Raw genomic sequence first — 23,651 nt, forward strand, 5'->3', positions numbered from 1 at the left:
AAGAAGAAGAAGAAGAAGAAGAAGAAGAAGAAGAAGAAGAAGAAGAAAGGAGGAGAGGGAGAGAGAGGGGGAGTCAGGAAGGGAGAGAGAAAGAAAGGAAGGAAGAAAGGAAGGAAGAAAGGAAGGAAGGAAGGAAGGAAGAAAGAAAGAAAGGAAGGAAGGAAGGAAGGAAGGAAGGAAGGAAGGAAGGAAGGAAGGAAGGAAGAAAGAAAGAAAGAAAGAAAGAAAGAAAGAAAAGGAAAGAAAGAAAGAAAAGGAAAGAAAGAAGAGGGAAAGAGAAGAAAGGAATAATGATAGAAAGGAGAAAGAAAGGGAGGAAGGAAGGAAGGAAGGAAGGAAGGAAGGAAGGAAGGAAGGAAGGAAGGAAGGAAGGAAGGAAGGAAGAAAGGAAGGAAGATACTGACTTGTGTTTCCCACTTTGTTTTGGGCTTTCTAGCTCAGAATCTAACTGTTAACCCAGATATTTTGCACTGTGAGGCATTATTTAAACAGCAGTAATCTGGAGTATATCTCATTGCTGAAAAATTTGGTAAAACATTGGCTTGGAACCTCCTATGTATATCTCTAATAGTCTCAAGGAGAGTCACAAGCAGCCAGAATTTCCATAATCAGTGTAGTCTAGATCACAATACTTCTTAGTAGAGAATAGTTCCAGAATAAATCAACCCAGAAAAGAAGTAGTTCAGAGATAAATATCAAACTGGGGAAGCATCTCCAGTGGGAAGCCCCCAAGGAACTTTGGCCCTTATCCATGACTCTGATGATGGCAAAGGTGTCACTCTTATCAAGTTGATAAGTTGATAACATGAAGTTGAGAGGAATAGCTATTAAATAACAGAATCTGAATCAAAAAGATTTCAGCAATTGTTTTTACATGTAATTGGAAAAAAATATTTAAAAAAGAAAAAAAAAGACCTCAGCAGACTTATGATGGCAGTCCTAATCGAATAAAATGTCTTCTTTCCCCTCCCCCTTTTTGGAATGGATCTATGATTCCATTGGTGTAAAGAATCTCCAATAATTAAAGTCCCTCTCCCCTTGCTTATCAGCACTTGCTCTGAAACCTAGAGAGCTGCCTTTGAGAACTGAAATCATTCACCCAGGATCATGCAAATAGTATTCACCTCAAGAGGGTCATAAATCCAGATTTTCCTGACTCCAAAGCCAGGTCTCTCTGTGGTTTATTGCCGACATGATAAACAATGTCATTTTACATGCTAAATAGGAGTTCTGCCTTTGTCAGACTACATCTGAAGTATTGTGTTCAGTCCTGTCTATGGGCCACATTTTAGTCAAGTCAAATGAGATCAACAGGCATTTATTAAGTGCCTACTATGTCCCAGGTTCTGTGCTAAGTGTTGAAAGGTCATTGACAACCCCGACTGAGCGTGGTTAGCCTGTAGATGAGAATCCCTTCAAATATTTGGAAACAGTGTTGGATTTGTTCAGCGTGACTGAGTAGGAGCAATGGCAGAAGTAACAGCAACTGAGTAGAAGTGGCAGAAAGAAAGGTTTCAAATTTGGAAGCTCCCTAAGGGCAGGGGCTGTGACAGATCTTAATCTTGGTATCCCTGGCATTTTGCACTATGCTTTGCAAAGAGTAGCTGCTGTTATGTGTTTATTGAGTTTACATAAGAAGTAGCTTCCTCATTGTCAGAGTGATCCAAGGAAGCATGTTCTCTGGGACCAGAGGTCTTCAGGCACAGGCTGCTGAATACATAGAGATGATTCCTATTTGGATATGGGTTGGCCCAAAGGACACCAGGAATAAGCACATGGAACCTTTCATTTTATAAATTGGAAAACAGAGAGCTTTACCCAAGGTCACACAGCTAGTAAGCTGTGGAGGTGAGATTTGAATCCAGATCCTCCTGACACTGTCTGACACCACAAATGTCTCTATCTTACTTTCTTTAAATTTGCATTATTTTCTTTTGAAATCAGTTGTTTCCCCTTCAATCATTAAAACAGTGGAGTATCTGTGTTACAGTGTGTGTCACACATATGCATGTACACACTCATGCATCAGAAGAAAAAAAAATCTTTCCTGTCTTGGTAATGATACAATAATAAAAAAAAATGCATCACTATCCTATTCAATCAATAAGTCTGCATAATCCCAAATCAGGAAACTTCTGTGTATACTCACCGTGATGCTATCTTCATTATCTTTGTTGGAAACATCTGTTGAAGTGATTGGATTACTTTTATTTGTAGTTTCTCCAATATCGTTTGGTGTGGTCTCATAATCTTAAAATAGAGAGAAAAGAGAGTGAGAGGGAGGGAGAAGCAAAAATGATTTTATCTTTACTCTGCCAATAACTACAAAGCTTTAAGCCTTCAGTAAAAACAAGAAGCACAGCTAAAATGCATGACAGTTTTCTGAGAATATTCTCTTTATAGCAGAGGCATTGTTAAACTTACTAAATAAATCCAGTGTAATGTTGGGCTGACACAGCGCCAAAAAGTTTATTCATCCCATGCCTTTTTTTTTTATCAGTATTTTATGGGTCAAGTTCAAGTTATTTTTTACCTTGTGCGTAGTAAGATAACCTTGGCTATTAACTCATTACACAAAATAAAAGCTAAAGAGATTCTAATGAACAATAGAGCCATTGAACTTTCGTGCTTTCATAGATCTAAAGGATCATCCAATCCAGGGGTCTGATTTTACAGATGAGGAAACTGAGGCTCAGGGAGTGATTTGACTTATGTCCCACAAGGAGTTGGCAGCTTAAACTATAAAACCCATTGCCTGACTCTAAGCCTTAGGAGGGAGAGGCTTGGGGAGTTGGGGGGGGGCAGTGAGGAGGTAAGAATTGGTGAGGTAGAAAAACTCCAAATGAAATCATTAAGGTTTGTTATTAGCCTAAAGATAGAGTTCTACTTTTCAAAAGTCTAAATGGTCAGTTTGGGGGTTTCTGAATTACTTGAGGAAAGGAAAATTGTTCCAATATATTAATGTATTTGGAGAAAATATTTGTCCTATAACTCAAATGCTTCTTCAACTTAAAAGTCTCTTAATTCATTTCCAAGACAAGACATCATCTTGTCCTTGGTCTACTTGTTTCTTTCTTCAGTAATATAAATAACAAGGAAAATATTTGGGAACTCTGTCAGGGTTTAAAAAAGGGGGGGGGGGAGATTTGTTTTGTTTTGTGTTTTAACTGATATCCTTTTTTTCAGCATATAGGTGAAATGTCTTTGATCAAGACTGGACAAACTACAAAGGGAACTGGTCTGGCAAAATCCTAAAGAAAACATTCCTAGATTTTATGTCTGAATTGTCCCCAAAAGGTCCAGGGTAATGTAATATAATTTTGTTTTAGCATAGTTTTCTCTGGAATTTAAATATAATCCATAAGGGGAAAAGCTTACTCTTTTCTAGAATTGCAAATATCAGAATTATATAGAATATTCTAGAACTATCATATACTGAGTCCTTTAAGAATATTTTATCCAAGCCCCTGCCCACCTCTTCATTTTACAGACAAGTAAACTGAAGCCTTGAAGGGTAAAGAACTTTGCCTAAAATCACCTCGATGGTGTCAGAAACAGGACAAGAATGCAGTGTTCTGTCCAGGGCTTTTCCCACTCCACTACCCTGTCTCTTTGGCTTAGTCTAGTCAGTTCATATTTAATTATTCAAAGAATTAGTCTCATTCAAGGCACCTTTATGGGCTTAAGACCCAATAATTTTCCTCATCAAATCTGATCCAATATTGTTGTATTCTGTCCTACTATTTCCAACAGCTCACTGGATCCAGAGGATGGGAGGTTAAAGCATGCCAAGAGTGAACCAACAGCTTTCAGAATATGGTATTCTGACCCAAAGGATGACTGAAAAAAATACAGTCTGGGGCCAAGATGATGGTTTTTTAAAAAGAAAAGTTTTAAGTTCCTGGAAAAGAGACCAGCAACATGATTCAGAAATATAAAAGAAACATTTAGGTCATAATTTGCGCATTTTCCCCAATCCCCTACCTCCCTTAATTCCCCCCCCCCCAGAAATTACAATTATAAATTATTCCAGGACCTTAAAAACTATATATGCATATATGCACAGAGATATATGTATATATAAATATATAAATTTACATGTATTTGTACAAATATGTACACGCAATTCACATCACAAAGCAACTCGTGCAGAAAATCATCCAAAACACCCCTCTAATAATTCTTATCCCCCTTTTAAAGAGAAAGGAGGGAGGGAAAAATGACTTCCTGAATAAATTCAAAACAGCTTAAGGCAACATGATTCCCAAGTGAAAAGAGCTTCAGTTGGGTAACATACAATAATGGCACAAAACAGCAATATTTTAAGCATCTTTGGCAACTGTCAAATCATGAACCAGCTTCCCCCAGCAATTCATCCCATTTAGCTAGAACCCATCCCAGAATACAGGGGTGGTTTGGAACCGTATTAAAGAAGAGCTTTCACACTCAGGAAAAATACAACCCTTTTCTTCAATTACACTATCAAAATACAATACAGTCAATTTCTTTCCTGTTTTGTCTTAACCTTCTTTTCTGCCATGGACTTTTCTCTGTTTGCTTGTTTATTTTTAGTAATAATATGAAATATAAGATCTGGAATTTGCTGGGATTTAATTAATGTTCTGTGGTGGCCCCAATTGGCCAAAAGAGATGTACAAGGTCACAGGATTTTGGATCTGGAAAGAAACTTAAAAGAAATTTAGCCCAACCCCTTCATTTTTACTGATTCTTTGTACTTGTATTCCCAGTGGCTAGAAGAGTGCCTGGCACATAGGGAGCACTTAATAGATAATTGTTCATTGATTGGTTAATAAGGAAACTGAGGACCCAAGAAGGATAATGATTTGAACAAGATCGTACAATTGTAGTTAGGAGTTAGAACGAAGAACTAGAATTCAGGACTTCTGAGTTCAACTACTCTGAGGATCAAGTGTTCTTTCTACAATACAACATTAATTTGCAATTTCTCAGTAGGAGGGGAAAAGCACCGTTTGCATGCTTTTAAACTTGAAATAAAACAGCATAAAATGGTTCATTGATATTAAAGCATTATTCTAAAATCATATTGCAGTTGGGATGTATGTTTAACTGAGTGTAATAGTTCATCTTTTAGTTTGACAGATTTCATTTTAATCATACATTTTCTGCAAAAAAAAAAAATTCAGAAAAGAAAATACCATAGCCACCATAAAGGTCAATATCGTAATTTGGGTCTGTACCTAAACAGCAAAACAGAACAAAAAGAAAAGAAAAGTTTATAAATACACATTTTGGAGTTACAAGGTTGCTAGTCTTTACTGACCTCCTAACATCCAAAAAGGCTAACTATGCTTCTAAGTCTATATTCAATGATACTCTTTTGCAAGGGATGCCAACATTAGCCATCTTTCCTTCACATTAAAGTTCTACCCAAAAGAACAAAGGGATCATTTATTACTGGGGTGAAGGGGGCTGGAAACATAATGGCAAATGAAAGCATAAGCAATAAATAATCCGTTCTTTCTATACCATAATTATTCTAATTGTAATTGTAATTTTATTTGTTATTTTAGTCCTCCTGTTTCAAATACAAGCAGCAATTGTCTAGCTGCCTTTACTTATCCCTGTAGAGGTGTTTTGTTGCTGTTCTTGTTAACCAAATTTTATTTGTTTACATACATAGGTACATGATTAAGACCTACAAATGCAGCCTTGAACACTCTAACCATAATGAAAGTTCACATTTACTCTATGCTTTAGCTTCATTGTGGTTCCCTAAACTGAATACATTCTATTTGTCAAACCCTGAGACTAAAATAGTTAAAATACAGGAAATTAACAACAGATTTACTGATATTATTTATTTAGAAAAAGTGATTGTAAATAATTATTTTCTGGGAAGGAATTCCTCTATTAAAGTGATCCTCTGATGCTCTAACTTGGCATAGAGGAGACCATGGCTGTTCCAAATTTATGCCAAAGATGGCACATTCTCTGATTGGTCCTATCAAACTTGGATTACAGACCCTGTGACGGATGTTGTGCCCATTGTCTGAGGACTGGGTCAACTGAAGCACAGACAAGTAACCCCTGGGGAAATGAATATTTTCAGGCATAACATCTATATACTGCCAACTAAAGTATGGAAGGCTTGCAAGCAAAATCATGAATGGAGGGTCTACACCCCTGAAAACATGAAAACTTAAAGAACTAAAGTGAAACAAAATGAGTTTCAAAATAATAAGACGAGTAGTAGAAGATCATCAGCTTGATTTGTTGTTTCAAAATCTGTTTGATTTTGTTTCTCCTTTGAAGATATCACAGGACTTGGAGAATTGTATTTTAAGCTATTATCACAGGGTGTTAGTAAATTCTTTTTTTTTGTAAAATGGCAACAGGTGATTGAAGCATATGTGATTTATTCTCCAGCTAGATCTATATGGAAACCTTTGTAAAAATGTTTAACATGGAAATGACTGGAAAAAATGTTTTTGAAGCTGAAAAGGCAAAGCTTATAAATCAATTCTTACAAATCTTAAATTCTCAGAAATCAATTGTACTCTTTTCAAATATGACAGATATTATAACTATATTTTTAAAATCAAAATAAGAACAAAGTTTCATTCCTATATATTTATTCTCTAGGAGGGAGGAAATGTTTAGAACACGAACCAAATGGAGGAGTTAAAAACCTTAGAATGTTTATCCTATCTTTCAATGACATAACAAGTTCTGTTTAGGGAACTACTTGATAAAAGAACTGTGTACCTAAATTCTTAATAAATTTCACTGCCTCACACATTCAATTAATCGATCAATCAGTTAATAATTATAAGGTCTCTACTATCTACTAAGTACTATGCTATGTCCTGGTGATAGAAATATGAAAGTGAGACAGTCCTGACCCTCAAGAAGCTAAGATATCAGGGAATAGTAGACAAAAAGGGGGGTCTTGGTTTATGCATTTACAAATTCAGGGAGCAAAGTTTAAATGAACTTTGGTGCCACACGTGATTAAGGAAAATTTCATCATCAGTGGAACTAGGAAGGGGAGTGGTATTTTTGCAGTCTTACAAAGAATATCTGGGCTTTAGTTCACAGGTATTGCTACTGTGATTCAGTCAGCATTGTATGGTCATAGAAAACATTCCAAAATCCTCTCTCCCTGGAGGATCTATGGAATGGACCCATGACATGTTTCCCCTTGGCCCCACCTTTATCTCTGCCAATTTCTGACATTGTCAGTGCTCACAAGACATCCTTCAGAATAGTCCATATTTCTCTTCCAATGGTCTAGCATCACAGGAACTGATTCAACTTACTGAGAAAAAAATTATCCAACTCTGATGTAATCGGTCTTTACTCTAGTCAAAAACCAGTCAACTTTTATAACTTAAATGGTTTCTGACAAATCTTCCATTTTTAGATAATAATACTCTGAAGATTTGGGAATAGCTTTCTTTAAGTCATATTTTAATCTATCTTACTAAATACCAGGTAGGTTTATTTTAGTCTTATCAAACTAAGGCAGAACCAAAAATAAACATATTTCCCAAACAGCACACAGGGAAGAATCTCAGGAGTGGCAAATCTGCTCCAGCAAGAGTCGTTTAAAGAAAATAAGAGGGAATTTTGAGATACAGACTTAAAAACAGACAGATCAGCCTTTAGTTTTGCAGTATAATTCCCTGTCTCTGCATTTTTGTTATCAATTTTTCTTTCAAAATTTGTCCTTTCCTCCTGCTATGAATCATCTCTAAATGCAAGTTTTGCCTACCATAAACAGTCAAGATAACGAAGCCATATCTATACTTTCTGAGAGACACTCTATTTTCTAACTCAGTTTTTCTAGCTCCATAAAAACTACTGTCACTTCGCTTTCTTGGCAATGGCATCTAAATTTAGCATGAAATTATGAAACTAGAAGAAATTGTCTAGAACATGGTACTTTCTCCTCCCTCCCCCACCCCCCCAGCACACTCACTGTGCTGAGTCTGGCAAAGACAGACACCCCTTATAAAGGAAACACCTGTTGCTATTCTGAAAGTCCTAGTCTAGGGCATCTGCCACATTGGGGAAAGACCTTTGGAGATGGAGCTTATGGGAACAATGTTACTAAGACTAGAGCAGGTCATCAGTTTTATTCAAACCCATTAGTTTGCCTCCAGCAAGAGTTAAATCAAATGAAACCTTCATTTATGTTTATTCTGCAAGGCTTGCAATGTCACCACTATCATTCTCTTTGAGGCTCATATAGATAAAAAGTCTCCATTAGCATCCCAAAGTAATTGTGTTTGTTTTAAAAATCCAGCTGCAGTGACCATCCAGATGACATCCTGGACAGGTAGTTGTATCATTACCTTTTTACTTGTTTCAAATTGACTGATCCTTAACCTAAGGTATAACAAAATAAATCATTTACTATAGTAGTCAATTTGACAATCGGGATAGCAAAGGACTAGAAAAACTAATGATTTGCTAAGTTACTTTTTTCAGGAAACCCATAAGGATTTGTAGGAGCTCCATAAATAGTAATGAAGAAGCATTGGGAATATCTAAATGAGAATGGGGGTGAGGGAAGAGAATCCTATAGAGAGGAAAGGAGAGAATTAGGACTGGGGAATAGACTTCTATTATTCTCATCTGAATAAAATACGCTGCCATGAAAAAGTAGGCTGGCTGCTCATCCGAAGTGTGAAAGTTCAGTTTCTGGCAGCTGAAGGTAACACATAATAGTTCTGATTAATCCAACTCTAAAGATTTATGTAAGAGTGAGATGATAGACATAGAGCTGGAAGGGACAGGCCAACCCTCACATTTTGCAGGTAACAGAACTGACCAAGGTCCTACTGCTGGCCAATGGCATATTTGAACCATGGGCCCCTGGAAGAAAATATGGAAAAGTTCCACTACCCCACTAAAAGAATAATGAAAATCATCCAAAAAACTCAACAAAGAGGTAATAGGACCAGGTTGGTTCTACCCAACTATTAAGCAATTATTTGTATTGCCAAAGTATGATTACATAAAATAACATGAAATGCTATTTATATATACATAATATAAATAGGTAATATTAATATAATAGAATATAAAAGGTACTTTTTCTGATGGCCAAATTCTATTTTCTGAAAAAAAAAATGATTTTGTTCAGGCAACAGCCTAACTGGCTTGACAGCTTTTCTTGACCTTCCAATGGAGGAACTAATATTTAGTGCTGGCAAAGGGGCGGAGGGGGAGTGGGATTCAGTTACTATTCCGTGGGATTCAGTTACTGTCCTGAGAACCTCTACAAGAAAGAAGAAATAACTTCCACTGGTACCCTTAATTATATTGTAACCCACCTCCAAGGGATCTCTTGGACATTTAGACTGCTGACATGCTTACAAAACATATGGGCTGTCTGACCCTAGGCAAATCACTCGACATCTCTGTGCTTTAGGCATTTCTCTAGTACTATAAGTTTTGTAGGGAAGATGCCAACTTGCATTGGCAGAGAACCTTCCTCAATGGGAGTCTCTGACATCCATGAAAACAAAGGTCCAAGTGTAATCCCTATCCCTAAACTAAGGCTCCCACAGTTCAACCCCAAATTCAATTTGATTTAACAAAACATTAATTAAGCACCAGTGTGTGTAAGGGATGCAAAAAACCTAGGGTGCTGGGGATGAGGCAAATCCAACCATCATTATCTTAATTCCAAAGTAAATAACTGATATAGGAAAATTTTAAGAAACCCACAGAACTATTTACATTAGCTCTTTTTATTACCCTAGCCAAGGCCTTTCAATTTCTTCTATATCTTATTTTAAAAAAAACTTATGCCTGGAAAACTCCTGGATTTCAAAGAAAAACATACTTGTAGGATGAAAAAATGCTATTTTTGGAAGAGAGATGGCATGACAGAGGGATGTATCTTCCATTCCATTGCCAAGGTATAAATAACAGCCAAAACAAGAAAGCCAAACAATATATAACTAAAAGAAACATCTGTTTTCTTCTTCATGCTCTTAGTGTACTGCAAATGCCCTGAAAAAAAATCTCTTTCATTTCAATTCAGATTTTGTTTAGTAGAATTAAAAAAAAAACCTTTTCAAACATCCATATGATAAAACAACAGAACAATAAATCAACAATGAACTGTTCTTTTCAACTATCCCTTCACTGCTCTATGAAAAATGTTCCTTAAGGTATAAATCTAAAGTTTTCTATCTCTGTAACATTGGGGAGTTGAATTATATGACATCTAAGATCCCTTCCCCTCTCTAAATCTACGATTCTATAATCTAGCTTTTTGCCTTTCCTCCTCCTCCTTTTCTTTTTCCTCCTCCTTTTCCTCTTCCTTCTCCTCTCCTCCTCCTCCTCTTCTCCTCTTTCCCCCCCCTCATACCTCTGTTTCTATTTCTGTGTGTCTCTCTGTCTCCATCTCATAGCAGAAATGTGATTTCACTGATATAGGGCATTCTCTCTGCCAACCTAAATCAGCACCTGTTCCTCAAATGAATCTTAGAAAGTTGCCTAGGACAATGAGATGCTAAGAACCTTGCCCAGTGTTTGCAAGCCAATATCCCTCTGAGGTAAAACTTCTTGACTTGGAGGCTGCCCCTCACTTTCACTATGCTTCCCTCCTCCCTTCCTCAGTAGAAGCTTCTCTTAGTAATATTATTCAATACCAGAGCTGGAGGCTCAGGCCACCTGGGTTTCATGCGCATTTCTGACACTTGCTTGCTTTGTAGCACTGGGAGAGTCAACTAACTTTTCCTACATCAAATAACTCTTCCAAAAGACAGATAAAATAATAGCATTCTCTTTGCCAACTTCATAGGAGCTTTCTGAAGCATAATTAATTAACATTAGTGCTCCTGGGACACAAAAAGCTATTTAAGTATAAATCTTAATTATCATAATTATAAATCTAAGTCCTAACCATACTCTTTAGGACATACTCAGGTATTTAAAGCAGAAATGCAGACTGAACTGGCTGCTTCTCCTGTGGCACACATCTTGCTCTGGTGTGATGAAACAAGAGTTGGTAAAAAGCCTGAAAGAGGAATCAGGCGAACTTAACATTTTCACAATCCCCACATTTGGGAGAATTGAAAAGGACTACTCAGGGTGTGAGAGCCAGTAGGTATCAGAGTCTTCTGACTTCTGACTCTAAGGCTGGTTCTCTATCCAGGATGCCATACAGTCTTGACAATAACAAGCCTATCATAAATTACAACTAAACTGAATGGAAATAGTGAATCTCTGTGGACAGGAATAACAATAAAAACGAATTTTATATAGTGCTTTGAGGTTTGCAAAGTATTTTACATATATTACTGAATCAATTGGCTTCTTTAAAAATGTTTGTTGAATGAATAAATTTAGCTTCTTGGAACTACATGCACTGATTTTGCTCTTCAGGGTCAAATATAAATGATACAATTACTGGTCTATCCAAAGGATTATTACCTTTTTTTTTTTTTGGAGGGGGGAAGGCTGGGCAATTGGGGCTAAGTGACTTGTCCAAGGTCACACAGCTAGTTAACTATCAAGTATCTGGGATCAGATTTGAACTCAGATCCTCCTGACTTCAGGATCAGTGCTGTATTCACTGAGCCACCTAGCTGCCCCCATTATTATCTTAATAAAATATCTTCTAACATAATCCAATTCAAGAAGCATTCACTTAAGTACCTGCAGTGCTTTGGGCATAGTACTAGGCTGTAGGGTTACAAAGACAAAGTGAAAGCCAGTCCCTGCCCTCAAGAATTGTACCCTACATTTTGGGACTAGAGAAGGGGAATGTTTCCTGACATTCGTAGGTTTTTTTTTTCCTGATATGCAAGCAGTTTGCAAAAAGAAATTACTGCTGGGGAACTAATAGAAAGTAAAAGTCATACTACCTCCCATTTATTTTAATAGGTTTTTACAGTACTAATCAAAGGATCATTGGTGTTGTCGTTCAGTCATTTCAGTGATGTTGGACTTAGTGACCCCATTCGAGATTTTCTTGGCAAAAATACTTAAGTGGTGCCATTTCCTTCTCCAACACATTTTACAGATGAGGAAACTGAGGTAGACATGGTTGTCTTGCCGAGGGTCATATATCTAGTAAGTGTCTGAGACCAGATTTGAACTCACATCTTCCTAACTCCAGCCCTGGCACTCTATTTGTTGTATTAGCTAACTGCCCTAAAAGATAATAAATAGGGTCATAGATTTGGAACTAGAAGGAATCTCAGAGATAATTTACTACAACCCCTTCATTTTACAGATGTTTAAATTGAGTGCCAGTGAGATTACGTGACTTGTCCAAGGTTACAAAGGTAGCAAGTTTCAAAAGTCAAAGTACCCTTTGACTCTACCTTAATCAGTATGATAGATATTTATCTAATTTATTCAATGTAAGAAAATGTAATGCCTCAAATAAGGATACATTAGTATAGGCATGCTATTTGGATGTAAGGTCTGAAGTCTTCTAGTTTATCTGTAAATCATCCTCCTGTTCATGAGAAATTTAAGTTTTCAAGAAATGGCAGAGCCAGCACCATCTGACCAGAGACGCCTGTCACATTTCCCTCATCATCTCAGAATCTAAATCTGATGCTCACCATATCCACTAATTTCTGTTTCAAAGAGATATGTACAATCTCACTGATTAACCATATTCTCCACTCAGCAGTCATGCACAGTCTCATGTTCACCAAAGTGCTTTTAACATATGTAGGATCAAATTGCAACTATAGCTACACCTTGGATCAATTTCATCTAGGACAAGTTTTTTTTTTAATTTTTGCCTGTAAGCTAAATAAGATACATAACAACCTTAGAAGAGACCTCGAATAACCCATGCTCTTTACCTGTCATCTACTACTTAGAGTCCACAAACTGAAGAATTCAGCTTAAGGAATTCAACACATACATTCTTGCTTCCACCTGCCTAAAGCGCCTTTACCCTGTGCATGCACACAAATTCTTACCCGTTCTCTCTCTCTCCCCCTCCCCCCTCCTTCTCATCCTCCTCTTCTTCCTCCTCCTTTCTCCTTTTCACTTCCCTTTACCCCCTTTCTCTGTCTCCCCCATCTCCTTCCCTCCCCTCTTGCTTCCCACTTTCCCTTTCACCTTCTGTTCCATTTTCATCTCCGATTCCTCTTCCCTCTCCCTCTCCCCTCAATATCCTCAGATATATTTAAAACTCAATGAACAACTCCAGGGCAATGATGTTGTCTTGATTGGCATCTAACAAGTTCTGTCAATGAATCAAGTCAAAGACAGAAAGATAATCAACAGAAACAGAAGGTTTGTGAAATCAATGAACTTGATCTACCATACATTGCTATCATTTCCAACATGCCATTTTCTCAGTAATATAAAACAATTTAATAGACATATTCTCAAATGCCCAAGATGAATTTCTCTGGCATGTGGGTACAGAGTAATCACAAACCAAGAGTTTTACTTTTTTTAACTCTGGCTATTGAACAGCTATTTCTCCTTCAGGTAAGAAAGGAGCTGGCCACCAGGACCCAGATATGTGAAATTAGCTTCAGTATTTCTATAGCTGTGTGTTACCTGCTTAGGTAGAAGGAGTGAAACCCCAAGGGACCTACTCTAGCTAATTCCTCCCCTGTGGATATACTCCTTCTTTCCTTCCTAATCAGTGACTAGAGGGCAAAGTCAGACTTGCACATTCTTATCCTCTGAGTGAGATAAGACCAAGGCAATGATGAGTTAAGCAATGCTGGGCAAATCATCAAATGACTATAGTGGAGGGAGGGCAGCGCTATGCTATAAAGGTTGTATATAATTTAGAACCTCTATTTTGAGCACGATATGCTGACAAGGCCCCCTCATCTACCACAAAAAAATCTATACTGCAACCTGAAAATGTTTCCACGTTTTTTCCCCCAATATTTTTGTGATCATCAGATCTGGGAGGTGCTGTTGATTCCAGTAATAACCTTTCCAAATATGGGAACCTAGCAACCATTGGTTACTTAAGCTTCGCTTACCTGCCACAGGATGCCACTGATTGGCTATGTATCATAAAAGGTCCTGAAAAGGTAAACACACTGAAGCTTTGCAAGGAGTGGGGGAGACGACCACAATCAGCAAGCATTCTCCTTTAGTATGTTAATAAACTTCTTTCCCTTTCATTTTAGCTACTAACTTCATCTGACCTCTAGTCTAGCAGACCCAATAGTTCTTGGAATCCAGGCTAAGAAATTCTCCAACAGACATGTTTGCCTTCTATGATGGGTATGGGTTTGTTTGTTTTTTTGATACTTACTTAATAGCATAAGATAAAAAAATAAAAAATAAACCTTTACTCCTCATTAATGGCAAAATAAGATCTCAGAAACAAAGGTATTCTTTTGTATGAAACCTCTACAATATGAGATGCTGCTCAAGGAATAATCTTACACTAAGATTGATGTTAAGTCTATGCAAAAGTTTTATATTTATTCTCATTTATTTTTGCAGCTTTTTAAGATTTATAATCTTCCTATTCCCTGTCCCTCTCCTCTCCTCTTAAGATTGTGAGATATTTTTAAAGGGTAGGATAATGTCTTCTATTCCCTTTGAACTAGAACTCCTCATCATTTCAGGCAGTACAATGCTCTCTGTACACAGAAGGTGCTAATTAAATTAAAAGACCTAACTGACTTTAAGTAGTGGAAAGATTTAGAAATGGAAAATCACCTAGTCAAATTTCTCATTTTAAAGATGAGGAAACTTGAGACCTAGAAAGACTAAGTGACACACCCAAGGTCACAGAGGCAGTAAGGATGAGAGATGGGAATTAAACTTACATCCTTGACTGCCTTAGGAAAGTGCCAAGGAAACCCGATAAAGTGGCATGACAGAATGACTGAACAATAATGTCCTGAGAGACAGCAGAGCATAGTAAATGAAGTGGACCATGGCAATGATCAGGTAAGCAAGGCTGGGCTGCTAACATGTCCAGTGCTGAACAGGTAACTTACAAATCATCAAATGGCTATTGTGAAGGGAGAGTAAATTTGGAGTCACAAAGTCCTGAGTTCAAATCCTAACTCAGACACAAGTCACTTGATTCTGGGTGAGTCAATTAACCCTGTTTGCCTCAGTTTCCTCATCTGTAAAATGGTAAGGTTGGCCTAGATCACTTCCAAGGTCCCTTGAAGCTCTGAATCTATGACCCTGTATAACCTGAGAAAGGAGATGATGAAGAATGCTACCCACTTCCTGACAGAGAGGCAATGAACTCAATATGCCGAACAAGGCATACATTCTTGGACATGAACAATGTGGGAATTTGTTTTGCTTAACTATGCATATTTGCTACAAGGGTCTGGGTTTGGGGTGGGGGGAGCATGCTGAAGTAGGCAGGAAAGAAAATAAATACTCGTTAATTGAAAAAATGTAATTAAAAAAGAAAATAGGTATAAAATGCTACAAATAATCCCAGACATAGTTGATATATTGGTTAGTTTAATGAATGAAACTTTTTCCCCCTTTTTTAGGCATTCTTTATTATAAGGAATGGAAAAACTCTGGGAGAGAAAGAGAGGGACATATTGGGTATTATAGCTGATGTAAAAACGAAAGCAATCAATAAAAATTAAAATAAAAGAAATTAGAAAGAAGGAATGCTTGGCAATTATAATATTTAGAGAACTCAGACTTTAAAAATATTTTAACTACCATCTTTGTAGTGTAGACTGTGCCCCAAGCAAGAGCATGAACATATATCACATCTCTCGGGTTTGCCTTTTGTTTCTGAGAATCGGATTTAGATTGATCAAAGCTACTGATGTTATCTTCAGAGAACCAAGGACCTCCTCTTCTACTGTTTTAACAGGTCACTACTGCTCCCCCTAACCTATCAACAACTGGAATGCTTTGATGTCCTCAAAGAGGAGAGAAATCTATCACAACACCCCACCCAAGCCTCCATTAAACTGGAACCAAGTCTACTTTAAGTAACCACTTATTCTCACCCACTGAAGTGGAATTGCTCATAAGTCAGTATCATGATACTAATATCAAGGGCATTACTATCAATTTACAGATCCTGGAAGAGGAAAAAATAAATCAGGTCAGCTTGAAAACAAAGAAACAAAACAAAACAAAAAGCACCAGAATTTGAAAACAGGACCCACAGCACTAATGCTGAACTCATTCATGCTACAGATTTTATTGCTATCAGATGCAACCTGGTCAAGACACTGATAAACGTGGAAAGCACTGGGTGAAAATTTCCTGACTAGGCAAACATTTGAAGGGGGTGGGGAAGACTGAATTTTTATTAATATATTCATTTGATTTATATTACAATCACAAGCCTAAAGCATCAACCCACTCCAACCCCACCCACCCCGCCCCACCCCCACTGTCAAGAAGACTGAATAATAGTACCCATTTGTATAGCACATTAAGTTTTGCACAGTGAAAGGCAGCAGTCCTGCCTTTCTTTGTGAGGTTGGCTGAGTAGGTATCATTATCCCCATTTTCTAGATGAGAAAATTGAGGCACATATTGGTTACAGTGACTTCTGCAAAGTCATAGTAGGATGTGGAAGAGCTAGGATTCAAAACCAGACCCCCAGTGCTCTTCCTACCATACATCTTGAAAGAACATGAAACTTCTTCAACAATTGCTTCTTGCTATGCATACTCTAGCATCCCATTATCTTAGTAGGATTGAGTTAATGAGTAATTCTTGGCTTATTTCTCCTTTCCATCTATTTCTATCTGACCACTCCCTACAATTTTTTAGCTTCATTCTTTATTATGCACAAAGTCCAAGATGGGTGATAGATATGGACTGCAGGCTACTGCAGAGAGATTTTAGCTTGTCTTTCAAAATCCCAGAATGCCAAGAGAGAGCCAACAGTTCTCTACAGATTTCATCTGAGACAGAAAGTTGTGTTCTGTTGTTATAAACAGAACAGAAAGCCCACAAGAGCAGAGTTCATTATCTAAACTTAGAATCTGCTATGTTCAATTCAAGAGCTAAGAAAAAGCTTTTCCTTCCCATTACTGGTTGATATCCCAGACCTGCAACAAAGACTAGACAAGGAATAAAGAAGCTGATCATGTCCTGCTAATGCCACAGAATCTTAGGTTCCTTTAGTACAACTCCAAATGACAGAATTAAGTCCTTCAGAATTAGGACTGTGGTTAAGGCACATGACATGGCCTAACACACTCAGGACTTTGCAATAAAAAGCTCCAAAATGAGAGTTTTTAACCTAGGGACCATGCATTTGATTTTTATATTTTCAATGCAGTTGATTTCCTTGGTAATCCTGTGAATTTTTTGAATTAAAAATATTATTCTAAGAAGTCTAGGTTTCACCAGACATCCAAAGGGGCACATGACATCAAAAAAGGGTAAGAACTCTTACTCTGGAAAGGACCTACACAAATGCCAAGCCCTTTGTCTTTATTGGTTTTGAACCAAGAAATAAATTCTTCCTTTGTTTTATGAATGGCATCCTGTATGCCAACAGGCATTGACTGGAAATCTCTCTCTACAAATCTGAGATAGAGCATTAGCTATCTTTTCTGGTGATCTTATACTGTAGGCTTATAAAAAACTACAGAGAATTATAGTTGTCCTAACATAATTCAATTATAAGCTTCACAAGGGCAGGGCTTCTGCCTTTCTTTGTCCCCCCAGCACTTCTGGTACATCATAAACATTTGTTGTTGACTAATACAAGAAACCCACTTTTATTTAGTGCCAGTTTTGTTTGGGGGGGTTTCGTTGTTGCTTCTTCTTTGTTTCTATCTCTAGTTCATGAGCAGAGGTGAACATCAGGAGGGAGTTCTGAAAATTCTATTTAAATGTGGAGCCCCCATCCCAGTGAATGTGAGAGCTGGTGTTTAATTCTATCAGCTATGTATAGAAAGAAACATAAGCCTGGATGTGGGCTTAGGTGAAATGTGTCCTCATTCAGTACTTGGGATTTAGAATGATACTCCAGTTTACAAGAACTACTAAATTAAATATAAAGACAAATATTTGATTTTAAAACATCAGGGAAATGTTTCATAAAAGAAGAAGAAAGGAGGGAAGGAAGAAGGAATGAGGCAGGGAGGGAGAGAGGTAGAAAAAGAAGGAGGGAGGGAGAAAGCAAGCAAGGAAGGAAGGGAGGGAGGGAGGGAGGAAGAGAGGGAAAAGAAAGAAAGGAAATGGAATGAATGAATGGAGAGGAGAGAAATAATTTTGGGAGATAATATCACTTATGTATATGGGCCTTATATAAACTTGTAGAGAGATTTTATCAGTCAGTCAATGGCCTCTGCATATAAGCAGTTCACATCATAACAGGCCATTTGAAGGGGATTAGGTTCAGTTCCTAATTCACCTCTAGCTTGAATCTGTAAAATAGTACTAGTTTATGTATTTAATCAAATAATAACCTTGGGCTTATTTTTAATTTCAGTTTTGGTCTATCTATTATACTAAGCTCACAGATGAGTGAGGCCCTACCAAACCTCCACAGATTTTCTATATTTCAAAGACTTGATGTAGTAGGAGGGGTCATTTCTATTGCCTTCAATGCATGCTCTCTCTCACACCTTCATTTTGCCCACAGTTCCAACAATAGTGGAGCTGTTACTCACTGGATAATGATTTGGAAATCAAAACTCCTGTACTGCCTAGTAGAGACTGGTGATATAGACATGGAAGAGAGATGAGAGTCATAACGTAGCAGCTACATGAAGTAAACATGAGAAATAGTCAATGGGTGGGGGGGATGGAAAAGGACGGAGATGAGCTTAGAGTTCTGGTGGTCTTTTGGATGCTGTGCCAAGAACCCAGTGCTTCCAATTCTACATCTGTGCTAAAATGGAAATGATGAAACTAATCTGACACCGGGAAGTAAATGAATAGATCTGGACCTGCCCTACTATGGCAAGGAGACAGGAGGGTTAACTGCAAGTCAACTAGCACTCTAGGGAGGCAAGTGGGGATGGCGGGCATTTGGGAGTGGATCTTTAAAGTGTTTGAAACTCAATCCAATTTGCTATTATCTTGCCATTTTTTATTGAAAATATTTGCTTCTAATACATGTGGCATATCCTGTGAATTTGAATATACAACTACCCAAATAGTACTATGACCTTAACTATAGCTGAGAGTTGGGCTATAGCAATCTTAAGTAACCCTCATCCTCATACTTCTGCTCCCCTCCTCCTCCTCATCAGTGGGTCCCCATGTAACAAGAAAAAAAAGAACAAAAGGAAGAAAAGAACAAAGGGAAGAGTGTGAGACTGATAGAAATTTTTTTAAAGAGAAATCTGAGAAAATTTTCTAGAAGAAAAAGCAATTTCTATTACTAGATGGATTGGGATTCGATAGATTAACAATGAAATTGGGATACAAATATGGGAGGGCAGATATGACAAATGCTGTAAAGAAACCTTAAAAAGTAATACTTGTGAAATTCCTATTTCACTCTATATTGGACCTCGCACTGACAGCTTAATTACATTCTGAAGAGAATTGTATCATCTTTATCTTGTCCCTTAGAAAATCATACAAATTTAACCCCAATACCATAACCTTCACATAAGTCTCACTCCCCAAATCTGCAAACAGGAAACGGCTATAAATAAAAATCCCGGGATTTAGTTATTAATATGTTCCCCCAAACACAGGAGAGAAAACAGTCAGCAGGAGATTTACTATTGTAAAAGCAGTTATCCAGCCAAACTCACATAAGAGGAAAATTTAATGGAAAAGACAAGTGCCTGTAGTATCTGAGAAATAAATACAGATGTACCTTGCTTTGTGCAATAAATGTGTTCCTGAGAACTTATGTAAAAATAAATGAATGAATGGATGGATAAAATTATGTGTAAAGAGAATTGCTGTAAATCAAGATATTTTAAATGACTCTACTAAGGCATTCTTCCGACTTGTGATATATGTTATTAAATGAGTAGCATCTGCAAAGAGCTTTGCAAACCTTATAAGTGCTAGTTATAAGGAGGAGGAGGAGAAGGAGGAGGAGGAAGAGGAAAAGGAAGAGGGGGAGGAGGAGAAGGATCATTCTCATCATTCCAAACCTTTAAACCCCCCAATACCTTTAGAACTCCACTATGATCTTATTCCATCAATATATCTCTTCTCTATAGACCTTTGATTTTACCCCTCCACTGGTTCTTTCTTCTTTATTCCAAAAATATTCTATATTCTCTAAATGGGGGTGGGGGTGGATGGGAATAAACCCTTCTCCCAAGATTTTCCACAAGTCCTACTATGCACTCAAACTACTATCCTCTCTCCTTCCCCTTACTACCATTCTAGTTAGAGAAATTCCCATTTTCCTCTTATAACCCCTTGCAACCTGGTTTTCACCTCCTCCCTACTTTATTGAAACAAATCTCTCAAAACTCATTAAATCCAATAGAGTTCACCATGTTCTCCTCCTCCTTGACCTCTCTATACTATCTGACAGGCTAAATAGTCCTGCCTTCATGAAAATCTCTTCTCCCACAATTCCCACTGTAGATATGCTTCTGCAGTTGCTACAACCACCCTGAAGACCCAGAAGAAAAGGTTCTTGCCACCAAAGTTCTTGACATTATCAACATATCCAGCCAAACTCAAGTAAGAGGAAAATTTAGTGGAAAAGACAAGTAGTATCTGAGAAATAAATACAAGAGAAAGATATATGGTTTTCATTGGAAAAGACATAAGAGATGATGCATTAGTATAGTAACTTTATGTCTGACTTGAAGCTAAAACTTCCCATACATGTCACCTCCCCCATTCAGAATGAGAACTCTCAGTCCCTGCTTTTCTATTTGAATCTCTAGTGTTTAGCTTAGTTCTCTTACATTCATTCCATGACTGTACATTTTCCTGTTTCTCTTCCTGCCTCTCTGACTATTCTCTTCTTGTTCTCCATCTCTAGTTTCCCTTCCTCTTTCCACCCCTTCAATTTAATAAGGTTTTTTTTTCTTAACTTATTCTTTGACTACACTCTTTCCCCTGAGATCATATCCATTCTCTTAATTTCAATTGTAATATCTATAAGGACCTATATCTCCAGCCCTGGCCTCTCTCCTGAGCTCCAGACCCACAATTCCAGTTTCCAGCTGGTTATTTCCAACTCAATGACATCTCAAAGCCAACATGTACAAAACCAAATTCATCTTTCCTCAAAAAATGGTTCATCATACTGACATTCCTACAAGCAATTAATGACACCAACACCTTTCAAAGCGCTCAAGCTCAAAACCTCAGAAACACCTTTGACTCCTCCTTCTTCCCACCTCCCAACATATCCATTATGTCACTAAGTCCTATTGATTCCAACTCAGGAGAATCTTTTGCATTTGTCTCCTCTTCCAGATTCTCACTGTCACACCTTAGGTCAGGGTCCCAATATATTATATAAATGATATATTAATAACTCTTCATTTATCCCTGACTCTCTGAGCTCCAATTCATCCTATATGTTACTGCCACATTGAACTCCCTAAATTACAGTTCTGCTCATATCACCACTTCCTCTTGTAAACCTTCAACAGCTTAAGTTCCAGCTGTAAAATTCATGAAATCACGAATCATATCCTCTCTAAACTTTGTATCTATCTAACTTTGGAGCACAGTGTGTTCTACACATCAACAGTAGCTTTAAAAATACTTATCGATCTGAATTGAACTGACATTCAAGGCCCTCCATGATACTCTAAATCACCTTTCTTATCTTGTATTCCACTATGTACCCATCTATATTTCCTATCCTCCAGTTAAACTGGACTACTTCTTTACAAATGTGGCCCCAAACTTTTCATGCCTTGGTTGCATTCTTCTTCGAATGTCCTTCCTCCTATACTATCTCTACCTGTCCAAATCCTGTTCATCCATTGAGTTCCAGTTCAAATGTCCCCTCCTCAAAAACAAAACAAAAAAAGCCTTTCCTAATACCTCCAGCAAGAAGGAACCTCTCTTTTCTCTGAACTATCACAGCATTCTGTACTTCGCTTATTTATGCCTATGACATTCTACTCTGTATTATAGTTATTTGTGTTGAGGTCTTATTTGTCCTACTGGACTGTAAGCTCCATCAGGGTAATGATACATCTTATTTATCTCTGTATTCACCACAGAACCTAGAACAGTGTCCTTCACATAGCAGGTGTTCATTAAGTGTTTGCTGAACAAATGAATTTGTGTAGAAAGGAAGCTTATGATTTAAAAGAACACTACGTTATATTTTTCAGTGATGTAAAAAATGCTTTTGTAATAAGAATGATCACCCTTATATTTTCATATTTACATGTATTTATAGCAAACCACACCTGTACATATAGCATTATGTGCAACTACCATCCCCATTAGTCTCTGCCTCATATCATCCAAGTTTCCCATTCCCTTCTGTCCTACTTTACCTAAATGGATACTTCTCAGATGGTTGTTAAATGGTCTACTTGCTTGAGATTCTTTTCTCACATCCTTATATTTTTGTATTTTCACAAATGCCTCAATACTTCACTCTGTGGACTTAAATCCCTCTTTCTATGATACCACATGAAGCAGAAGGGAGCAGAGACAATGCATTATTACTAATAGAAAAACACCACTGCTAGATGTAGATTATACCCTGAAAATTTGCCACATGCTTGATGGTATCATTTGTATCTCTCCCTCAAAAGATACTCAATTTCATGTCTTACACCTGATGGTGTAATGACCTACACAGCAAATCCCCCTCGAGTAGGGTAGCCAAGCCAGTTCCTTATTTGATAATGAAACAGCTGCAGCCTGAGTATCTGCTCAACCATTTTTAGGAATGAGTCGCCCCCCCCCCCCAGGGTACATAAGAGGCTAGATAATGCACTCTACCTACTTTTCAATTCACCCAAAGGAGGTTCATCTAATTGATGTATTTTATGAAGTTTCCCCTGGAGTTGCAAAAAACTTACAAATGACTTAATCCAATCCAATCCAACTGTCCTTAAATCCTTGCAACAAGAGAAAGAACTCACTATTAGGAGTTTGAATCTGTCCAGAGTCACAAAGGTGTCTTGTACTTACCATCATCAACTCCTGGACGGCCCATGAAGTGAGCCTGCACCCACTTCTCATCTTTGCCATACTCATTCTTGGCCATTAAGGTGTACACACCATTGTTCATGTGAGTAGGATTATCCAGCTGAAGGCAGCCATGGTATTCGGTGTGATTGGTAACATGTATTTTAGTACAGATGTACTTAGACTCATTCAGAATGGCCCCTTGATAGAACCACTGCAGCGTTGGTTTGGGGTTTCCTTTCACAGTGAATGGAATGCACCAGTGGTGGTCTGAGGTTGGAGATTCGAGAAATGTGATAGTTGGTGCAACTAAATTGAAAGAGAGAAAGTTAATAGCACCCAAAACCCTGGAAATATCCTCCCCCTTTTGTGCTCATGCTGGGGGAATTTTCTCATTAATTATTAGATTAGAATGTGTAGTTCACCAGAAACTTTGGAAACCACCAAATTTTTATTGCAATACCATCAAATTTGGGTTAGAAGTCATAGAAAGAATCCTTTATACTCCACTTGCAAACCCGCACATTGTCTCCATGAATCAGTCTTCTCCCATCCCCCACTCAATAGACTCATATTAAAAGAAAACTAAGCCTGGATAAATCACGAAGGATGTTTAGAACCTGGGAGAGGTTTGCCTGACA

General features: G+C 37.6%; 1 protein-coding gene across 2 annotated transcripts in view; it reads right to left on the bottom strand.

Annotated features, from left to right (window-relative positions):
• Window positions 1-23,651, bottom strand: part of NTRK2 (neurotrophic receptor tyrosine kinase 2) — a 428,347-nt gene that overhangs the window by 301,547 nt on the left and 103,149 nt on the right. For both annotated transcript variants that reach the window (XM_069105060.1, XM_069105064.1), the window contains exons 8-10: window positions 23,014-23,319; window positions 5,178-5,219; window positions 2,150-2,250 (exon numbers count right to left, since the gene is read on the bottom strand). In XM_069105060.1, the coding sequence (XP_068961161.1) occupies window positions 2,150-2,250; window positions 5,178-5,219; window positions 23,014-23,319 (449 nt within the window). The remainder of the gene's footprint in view (window positions 1-2,149; window positions 2,251-5,177; window positions 5,220-23,013; window positions 23,320-23,651) is intronic.

The sequence above is a fragment of the Petaurus breviceps genome, unplaced genomic scaffold (assembly GCF_028583685.1).
Source record: "Petaurus breviceps papuanus isolate PSGF00001 unplaced genomic scaffold, PetGlider_PUasm1.0 138, whole genome shotgun sequence".
Lineage (NCBI taxonomy): Eukaryota > Metazoa > Chordata > Mammalia > Diprotodontia > Petauridae > Petaurus > Petaurus breviceps.